This window comes from Temnothorax curvispinosus, unplaced genomic scaffold (assembly GCF_003070985.1).
Source record: "Temnothorax curvispinosus isolate PA1 unplaced genomic scaffold, ASM307098v1 QBEX01010444.1, whole genome shotgun sequence".
Lineage (NCBI taxonomy): Eukaryota > Metazoa > Arthropoda > Insecta > Hymenoptera > Formicidae > Temnothorax > Temnothorax curvispinosus.
In genome coordinates, this window is record NW_020220224.1 from 809,766 (window position 1) to 820,276 (window position 10,511).

General features: G+C 33.8%; 3 protein-coding genes across 3 annotated transcripts; all 3 read left to right on the forward strand.

Annotated features, from left to right (window-relative positions):
• The first annotated feature begins 1,852 nt into the window (after positions 1–1,852).
• LOC112460333 lies at positions 1,853–2,915 on the forward strand. The gene is made up of 3 exons (XM_025024976.1): positions 1,853–1,956; positions 2,099–2,457; positions 2,635–2,915. The coding sequence occupies exons 1-3, from the start codon at positions 1,853–1,855 to the stop codon at positions 2,913–2,915; spliced, it is 744 nt and encodes a 247-aa protein (XP_024880744.1).
• A 1,030-nt stretch (positions 2,916–3,945) lies between these two features.
• Positions 3,946–6,049, forward strand: LOC112460334. Its single transcript, XM_025024977.1, has 3 exons — positions 3,946–4,012; positions 5,085–5,317; positions 5,504–6,049. The coding sequence occupies exons 1-3, from the start codon at positions 3,946–3,948 to the stop codon at positions 6,047–6,049; spliced, it is 846 nt and encodes a 281-aa protein (XP_024880745.1).
• Positions 6,050–8,503: 2,454 nt separating this feature from the next.
• Positions 8,504–9,847, forward strand: LOC112460335. Its single transcript, XM_025024978.1, has 2 exons — positions 8,504–9,218; positions 9,609–9,847. The coding sequence occupies exons 1-2, from the start codon at positions 8,663–8,665 to the stop codon at positions 9,845–9,847; spliced, it is 795 nt and encodes a 264-aa protein (XP_024880746.1). The 5' UTR covers positions 8,504–8,662.
• The last annotated feature ends 664 nt before the right edge of the window (positions 9,848–10,511 follow it).

Below are 10,511 nucleotides of genomic sequence, written 5' to 3' on the forward strand. Positions count from 1 at the left end.
ATCGGGAAAAATTGTACTAATTTAATTAATTTATATCCGGAGAACACAGATATCTTATAATTAAAAAAAGAAAAAATTTCTTTATTTGTGGAACGTAATATGACATAATTATTTCTTAATATTTATGTACAGAACAAACTAATTAGAACATTTAATGATAAATTTATCTTCTTTATGATTACTTACATACAATGGCATAAAAGATATTTAGATGCCGTTTTAATAAATTAAAAATATATTAAAAACATATTGCATTTTTGCATGATAAGTGTGATGTTATGTAAAAATTAATTAAAAGGTAGCGTTTAGTATATAAGAGCTATTTATTTTGTTAGATAATTAATCAGCTGCTGTTATACATTCGGGTGCCATACCCAATAAATGTTATAGTTGAACTTTATCTTAAATCTTCTTACTATACAAATATCGAAAAACACTGTAGAAAATGAACTTTTAATTAATTATGTGGCCTAATCGTGTATATTAATTTATGCGCAATAAAATATTAAATCAATGTTTATACATATGTATCTTTATACATTATCCTTATGTATATCTACATGTTTGTACTTAATAGTTTCAGTAGCAAATTATTCTTAAGTCACATGCCGACTTTTTAAATTAAAATAGTCTCAAAAATATTCTAAATATTCTATTTATTTGTTTCTTTCAAAAATTGTATGTGCAATTGTATGAGCGAGATAATTTTTCTCTCTCTCTCCCTCTCTCTTTCTCTCTGATAATAATAATAAAGAATATTTAAATTTATTTAATAAATTAGTTGAAATATATTATTGTATTATTATTCTATTTTCAGAGTTATTAAAGAAATCGTTGATTTTTTTAGTAAACATACAAATAATATAAAAAATATATAATATCTTTCTCAATATCATCATATTGTAAAATCACGTTCTCCCTACATCTTTTCCTACCTCTCTCTAGTAATTGTAAATATAACTATTTGTTTAATTTTATAAAGTATAAATATAATTATGTAAAAATATATGCTACAAATCAAAGTATCTATAATAAGTAAATAGAAATTACTTATTTAGTTTCATCTATATTCACATTAAAAATGTTGAAGCGTTACGATTAAAAACTCAAAATTTTGCAAGCGGAACAAGTAAGACTACATAATTATCCTTACCAACTTTTAGCTTTATTAGGAGACTTGTTTTTAAAAATTTTTTTTTAAATTTAATAATGTAGTCTAATAATTGTTTTTAATAATGTAATCTTACTCGTTCGGTTTTAAAAATCTTATTTTTTTAATTATTTGAGATATAATAATTTTTCTCCCATTTTCCATAATACGACGTATAATTTTATTATTTAATTTTCTCAATAATAAGCTTCCTGAACAGTCTCAAACTTTGACAGAATTTTTTTTTATAATGAAATCTACAGAATCTATTTGGATTCAAACAGTTTTTATTATTTTAGTCGTAACGTTTCGACATTCTTAAAATTAAAGTACTTAAAAATCCAAAAAAGGAAAAAATAAAATAAAAAGTTACTATTAAAATTATAATTTTGCAGTAAAAGTTCTGAATAAGTATCATCTGAATACAGTTCACTGATGAACATAATCTAAAAACGGAAATGATATTTGGTGTAGAACTGTAGACATTGAAATCGAAATCGTTTCAGAGGGACGAAAGCGCTCAGAGTCGTGAAAATACCGACACCCTAAATAATGAGGCTTTCTTCTTTTCTTTCAACCAGCCAGCAACACGTCCCTGATCAAAATTCATCGGTCGTACACGACTGCCATCAGCTATAAAACCCCGTTGACTTCGACCGTACTGGCATTCGGTCTTTAGTCTGGCGAATCGGTGATACCGCCATGAGGATTTTAACCACTTTTGTGTCAGTAGCCCTTCTGGCGATTCTCACTAGTGCGCAACAAATAGAAACTACCGTTGATGTTCTGCAAGAAATTTATCACAGGTAAATTATAATTTTTATATAATTCTAATTATTGATAATTATTTGTGTTAAATTAAACTAAAATGTCAAGATTAAAATAGTAATCGCTTAGAAATATTTAATGCTCTTTTTAATAACCCTATACGAATTTGAAATGTTTCAGATGCGCAGATAGCGAATCCATGTTATCTTGCGTTAAACCGAAAGTGTTGGCTTACATCACCGATGCCGTGAAACAAGACAGATTAGCAATTACGGAGGATTTAGCAGTAGTTAAATCCCGCGATGCCCCAGAGCATAAGGTGGAAGATTTACCTTCACAATTTGACGCCGCAGATCCATCCAAGAGAAAACTCCTGCGAACATTGATGCTTGAGAAATTGGACGCGTATTTGGCAAGCCATCAGCTTGAGGCTAAACTACCAACAGTGATTGTAGGATCCAATATTGTCCCTAGATCCTTAGTCGACAACATGCCAAAGAGTCTTACAATCCCTCTTAGTGACTCTTCTAATGAACAAGGTAACTTAATAACAAATAGTACGAATACTGGTGTTTACATTATTTCATTTACAATCTGCATTTATATATAAACTGATAGATAACTATGAAAGAAAAATAACTATGAATAAGTAATATCTGTTAAGACTGCAAGATTTCTTGACGAACGTTTTAAGTAGAGTTTCTTTGTATTTGCAGGTCGCGGTTTCGTCAAGAAAGTGATGATACCGTTCCTTCTTGGTCTCAAGTTCAAAGCCACCGCTTTGGCACCTCTTGCTCTCGCTCTCATCGCTTTGAAAACGTGGAAGGCACTAACTTTGGGTCTTCTATCATTGGTTCTCAGCGGAGCGATGATGATCTTCAAGTTGACTAAACCGAAAGTCGCTTACGAAGTTGTTCACTATGGTCACCCACCTATAGAACACCCCCCTCATTGGGACACCGCACCCCACGGACCTTACAAGGCCTATAGGAAATAGAACGATGTATAACAAGATTGATTGTTTTATCGCGATTGTATAGATTTACCTATTTATTCATTGTTAGTTCCACCTACATTATTTATGTAAACTTTTACATTATTTCATCAAATAAACTTTGCCGCTACTTTCATCTCAACATTCTGTTTTAATATTTTATAAACTATTATTTTCTTCAGATGTAAGGACGCTATCGTTCCAACAGTGAATACGTCTTACAAAAGGATAATAAACAAATATGAAAGCATTAATAAGTTTCAAAATTGAAAAAGTAATTCTTCCTTTGGCGCCTTCTCACTCTTAACATATCGATGTGTAATTTGAATAAATGAACTATTATTAGAACCAATACAATAATTTTATATAGAGATTATATATGTATAGTAAATTAGCATAATATATAGAAATGCGTAAATACATTTAAAAATATTAAGATATAATTTTTCAAACAATTTTACACGCACAGATTTGTTAGTTTATGTAATCTGTACTATCGAATTGTTTTCAATTTTCATAAATATTGAAAAATGCCGTATCTCTAAAAAAAGATAGATATCTGTGGTAATACAGGGATTGCAGTTCATGGAATGTTTGTTGGTGCACGCAAATATTTGTTACTTTTCTATAATAAACGGACTAAAACGAATAGATTAATTGTACAAAATGCGAAATATATTGATCGACATTTTATCGGGTAAACGGCCTAAATGTTTATGCAAACTTGACCCAAAATTCTAGTTGTCGTTTCATTGTTATGATAAAGAAGAAGTCGGGCAGGAAGACAGAAATGTCTCCGATAGTACCCTATGCGCATTCTCGCGCGAGAAACTCGCACGCAACGCGCATTACTGATGTACCCTGAACTGTTTTCCTTTAGGTTCGATCAGGAGCTACAATTTAATTAGGTCTGACAGGGTGAAATTAGTAGTGTCTAGAGATCGGGTTAACGACATAAGGAAACGTGAAGAGAACATGAAGAGACAGGAGGGAGTTTTAACGAGGCAGTCGTGTGGAAAGTTATGATCGTGCTATGAATGAACGATTGACTCAATGCCAATGTTATGACGACTTTGGTGTCAAGGATAAAGGACTCTTACGTATATATGATTTCCGATTGTATGCTATAAAGAAGAACGACTAAAAAGATTAAATAATCAAAAATAATTTAGGATAAAAAATTTTCACTTATTTCTCTTTCTTTAACTTTTCCTTTTGCCTGATACAGAATCAAGATTAATTATCGTTACATGTGCCTGAATCATAAATACTAATTACAATAATTAATTATCAATTTCTCGTATGCCATTCTGCATTCAAATCATTAGACGAATTGCTACGCACATCGAAAAATTAATCATTAAAGAATGACTTAATAAATTATAGTAGGTTAATATTGCTTTTAAAATAACAAAGATATTTAAATAATCTGATTACGCATTATTACATCATTTTTTTGTGTATATGTGGTCTATTTCTAAAAAATAATTATGTACTTTAATTTATTCTTGTCTTCTTGTAAAATTTTAATTTTATCCGATAATAAAGCTCTGTATAATGTCCTAGAAAACTTTTGTAAGATTAAACTTCTTTCCTCCAAACGTTTTCTAATAACTTTTTTCAAAATTCCGCTCTCACCCGAATGAAACAAGTCTAATTACAAAATCCGACTGCGTTCGTAATAAAAAATTTAATTTCAAGCCATGCTTCAAAAATATTCCACGAGCGACTACCGTCGCAAGTGGGTCTTCAGATATCGCTCGTAGAAAGCAAACTACTGTTCATTAATATCATAGATTCCATCGCGTTTCATGAGCGAAATGTATGACCTATCGGGGCCGCCGCGCCACCCCGATTCGACGTCGCGTGCCGTATGTCGCGCGATCTCACGCTCGCCCGGTTTATCCTCCCTCATTAGGTAGTCGCGGCATGATCTGTAGCGAGGCCTCAATAATCGAAGACCATACTGAACGAAAAGAAAATCCACGCCCGGATGGAAGTGGGGGAGTATTCGGGATCGCCGCTACGCGACTCTTCAACGTGCGTTGTGCGATTCGACGATAGGCCTTCGTATAAATACCGTACTGCCCAACCCATTGGCATCAGTCGTCGTCCCGCGATCGTCCTCATTCATTATCCACAAACAAGTGCATAGCGCGAATTTTCCCCAAGAGTCTTCACGAACGGATATACCCCCTGCTAACGCCATGAAGTTTTTCATCCTATGCGGCCTACTAGCGTTGGCCGCTGCGCAACCAGCCAAGAATGAAAACTGGAAGAATGCCATGGACGAGATGGTAGATCAGTCCAGGTCTGATTGTTCGCAGAAGAACGATGAGATCGCTTGCATGAAGTTCAAGGTGTTTAACCTGCTCGACCAAGTCTTCAGTAAGGATAATTTTAAGGTAAGTATCGGTAATATTTTTTAAATATTACTCAATGATACGGTAGAGTTTCCTTAGTTTCAATTTACTATTTTCAATTTCTTTTCGTTTTGTTTAGTAAAATTGCATAAATTTCTTATATATAAAATATAAATATTTTGCCTTAATAAATCTGCCGACCTTTTATCTATATCTTTATTTTTGCAGATATCCGAAACGGTGGAAGTTACACGTAACTCATACCCCATCGAAGCGACGTCTGCTCGTAGCGAGAGTTCTTTTCTCGATACCGTACAATCTTACTTGGCCTCTCACGACGTGACCTTTAAACTGCCGCTAGACTCCACCGTGAAGGTGAGCTCGCGCGATATCGAAGATGATCAGCTCACCTTCAACATCAAGTTCGGCCAGGGCCGTGCCGTCGATGAGGCTCGTAGATCCAAGCTGAAGAAAGTCATCATCCCTATCCTCGTGTTCGTCTTGCTGAAGGCGATGACTCTGATCCCTCTGGCCATCGGTGTGCTCGGTTTGAAGGCCTGGAACGCCCTGCAGCTCTCATTCTTCAGCTTCATCGTGGCCGTCGGCATGGCCATCTTTCAACTCTGCAAAAAAATTGCCGCCGATACTCACGCTGCGCCCATTGCTCATGGATGGGAATATCAAACTCAGTACAGATCTTTCCAGGATCAAGATCAACTCTCGACATCGCAACTTGCGCACAATCTCGCATACACCGCTCATGCACAACTCTAATGTCACTCTCGGTCTCTGTAGATGCTTTTGTAAAATACCTAGCTTCCTATTTTTACTATCTATTTAATAAATTATTATTGCAAGTCATTTCAACCTATGCTTATTTGCAAACCTGCTTTCCCGATGCCGCTTGTCGTTCGATCCTAAAATTTATTCAAGAAAAAAGGAGATTAGTTAAATTAATGTTAATATATTGCAGTTTTCAATCAATATACTTTCTTACAAAATTAGATATATAAACAATATATAATATAATATATAAAATAAAAGTAGAGATAGTACAATTTGTGCTATATATGAAGAAAAAGATAAATTTAAACTTGGTTTGAGACTTATTTGTTATTAAAACATTTAAATGTGTTTAAAATAAAAAAAAATTAAAATATTGTTTTAAGCTTGTCTATTTTTTTTTACGTATAAAAACTAGTAATTTTTTAAATTAATTTAATAATAGATATTTTCAAGCATTTATAAAAATAGAAAGTCAGATGAACATTTTATCTAGTTTATACTCTGTTTTTATGGTTGATTTAGCAATATGCCTTAGAAAAAAGTATTTAATTTTACATCTTTAAGATTTGTATGATATACTTTATCACCTTCATTTCTGTAACACATTGTTTAATTATCTTTCTTTTCTATATTTCTTTTCTATATTTAAAGGAATGCTTACATTTTTAATCAATCGAAACTTTATAGGATATTTAAAGAAGTCCTACACGTACACACTTACATGGGAATGTGATCACTTTCGTTCCTTACGAAAGTTGATTGGAGAAATCACCACTTTAAAAAAGTCATTTCACTATTTTAACATATTACGTGACTTGCAATTTCCATGAAAACGAGAAAATCTATATGCACATCATACGTGCAACTAAGTATCACTTTATATGTTATGTTTAGCTATTCGCATTAACGTTCACATCATGTCACATCCATATGTATTCTGATATAATTTCGTATATTTTGGAAAATAAAAAATTTATAATAAATTAAAATAAATAAAAATAACTAAATTAAGATTTCAGTTTGTACTTATATCTAGTTATGTTGTTACTATATATTATAATGTAATCATTATTATTTTTTACAGCTGTCCTTATTTACCACTTTAATTAAAGAAATTTGTTCAAACACACGTAACAAATAGCGCAGCAATAAATCTCTTTTTATATCTTTTTATTGCCATTTTATTTTAATTTAAAAACAGAAATAAATATCACAACAAAGTATCGAAGTGCGTTTTTTATCTTTATTAGAGAAAATAAATATATCTCATAAATGGCACAAAATCAGTTTTGAAAATAACATAACGTAATTTTATAAATTGATATTTAGAAAAAAAAATTGCCATCGATATTAAAAAAAAAAAGTTAAAATAACGTAGTAGCATTTTGAGTGCATAATGTACCTATAGTTTCTAATTTTTTTATGAGAAAAATCTTATCTTTTTTTAACATTGTAACAAAATTTACACTTATCCTGCTTTCTCCACAAATGTCATTGCCGTTCACAATGTCATATGCACGGAGCAAGTGTTACAGCGTTATAACAGTAGCGTATAAATCATCGTAATTCCATGTTACAATCAATTAGAGGAGATGCCATTTTTGGTCGGACTAAATATTGATAGCCTAATAATAATATTTCTATGTGAATTTAGTATACTTTTCCCAACTCAATAAACTACCGATTATTTGTCTTAAAACACAGTTTCTTGTTGGAACAGTAAATCCATCCACTTAAATCGATAATCTATTTAACTTGTAATGTTAATAAGCATTCTTTTAAAATCACTGTAAAGAATTTATTGTGAAAAATATCACCCCAGCCAGAGTTCGAACTCGAACCTAGACCTCTCTACAATCCGTGACGGATGTCGAAGATGGCATCTTGTCTAATTGACTGTAATTGTAAGATTCATATCGGTCCAGTTTCACTTATTAATGTAAAACGTAAAACAATGTGTTGCATCGTAACTCTAGAATAGCAGTAGGTATCGTATCCTTTTAAATCACCGTACGCGCGCATATACGCATGACTTGCAATTTTCTGGAGTGTTACAGCGACAACAGTTACTCATTCTGTTAAATCATAGAAGGCATACAGGCCGCGAAACGGCGCCTGACAGTTTACGACGAGTCAAGTGAGACTCGCAAAGGCGAAGAGACGCGACACGCAAGTTCCGTTTCCCGTATGCGTTGCATGCCATCGTGTACGCGACGTACAACAATCGATACATATACACGCGTGAGTGAATGAGCATGAGGGAGGTTCGAGGGGGATTGGAGGTACGACACTCTATGCCAGTGAAATTTGAATAATTTCCCTTTAATCGTAGATTCCCGGCATGCGCGACCGAATAACATAGATTCATAGGGGGACAAATTAAATAAAAGGGACGAGCCACTCCTCCGTCAGTCGCAGTTCGATTGCCGATGATCGCTCGCTCACACGGGTGGACGATCGATCGCTTTTATTGACACGCGGTATTGCGAGAACGGCGAGAACGGCGAATCTATACGAGACGAAGAAGAAGAAGAAGAAGAAAAACGCGGGCGACTCGAATAATCTTCTACAAAACGTCGAAGAAAGGAAAAGGATACCGACATGCGACTGATAGTATCAGTAGGCGTGATCGTTCTATTGGTTGGATCTTGCACAGCCAATCAGGACTTTCTGACAAATTCTTTGAACGAATGTATAAAGACAGAATCCTGGACATCTTGTTTGAAGCATCAAGTTTTGGCTTATCTGGATAACAAACTGGGAACCACCACGGAAGCGAGATCGCTCGAAACCGTCGACGAAGCAATCGTTGCCAGGACCTTCAAGTATTTAAAGAGTTTCGATTATGGAGTTGATTTACCTTTCGTCGATGCTAGTTTGAAGTACAGACCTAACAGGAGCCTGACGGACCTTGACCTTGAATTCAAGGACAATGACGTAGCTACCAGTCAAGCACGAGGACTCTTGAAGAAGAAGCTCCTACTACCGTTTTTGCTGCTGTTGAAATTGAAGTTGAAAGCTCTAATGCCCATCTTTGTCGCCATTATTGGACTAAAAGCGCTAAAGGCTCTGGTCTTGTCGAAGCTTGCTCTTCTTATCGTGATTGGATTTGTTGCTATGCAGCTCTTCAAGAAAGGTGGCATGATGATGCCGATGGGTACGTTTATATATCCTTAATAAATCCTTCCAGTATTTCTTTAATATTTAACATAAAAGTAATTTTTTACATTTATAATAAAACTTACAGGTAGTTATATATTGTTACTTCTAAAATAATTTTATTTTTCTTAACTTATTATACCAAAATAATTTTACTTTTTTCTATAAAAAAAATATGTACTATTTTATGTTTATTAATTTTATTTATTTAAAAATATTAATTTAATTTATTATAACATTTCAATAAATTAATTATTAAATAAAAAAAGGCATTACATAAAGATTTCTATTAAATTTTGGAGAATAATTGCAGCACGAAGAAAAATTTCACATTTGCACTGCGTAACTTTGATGGAATGCATAAAATGTGAAATTTTTACGATTGTAGGAATGTCCATGGAACCGGCATCAACCTATGGTGCTCCACCTATGCTCTCGACGACGTCGAGCTATGACCCCGTCAATACGTGGGACGGCAGTGGTCCTTATTCCCGCGTTTGGACGCCGACCAATGGTGTGGAAGCCCAAAATCTTGCTTATAGCTATTACTCACCCGGCAGCAGCTCCAGCTCAGTAGGATCCTCTTCGTCGTCCTCATCTTCAAGCAGCTCAACGAACTACAACTGAACTCGTTCTAATGTCCCACTAACGACGCATCGATCAATTGTCCGATGTTGCCCTCGTAAACGCATTCCCCATCGTACGTCGGCAAATAAGATATACGACCAAAGAAACACACGCCAAATAATCAAGTAGCTCACTGACGATCGATGCTGACGCGACGTCAGTTTCGTTCAAATTCAAAGACTGTCGGCTTCGTGCTGACTATAATCGTAGAATCGTTTTATCGGTTCAACAAAACTCGCATCGAGCTCGACAGATTTGTTAGCTTATCGAAAAATTAGTTGCGCTAATTAAATTTTTGATTAAGTTTAAGAATCCACAATATTCCCTTTAATCGTGACATTGCTATGCCTGACATTCGGAATATGTTGGCAAAAAGAATTAAATTAAATTTTCTTTTTAAAGAATTATATGGAATATCGATACGACCGTTCGTCTTTTTTTTAAGTGTGACATGTAAGCGCCGAAGTAATGATCATCTTTGCATGCATTAAAGTGCAAGTAAAAGATATTGACAATTACATCGTCAATATGTTGTCGAATATATTTGCGAGGCAATACAAAATTATTTCTTCGGTGGATATTGATTATTTATTTTTCGTGTGACTATTTATTATTACCTTCGCGTTTGTTAATAAAAGCATTTTTTGTAAAGTAAATTGATATT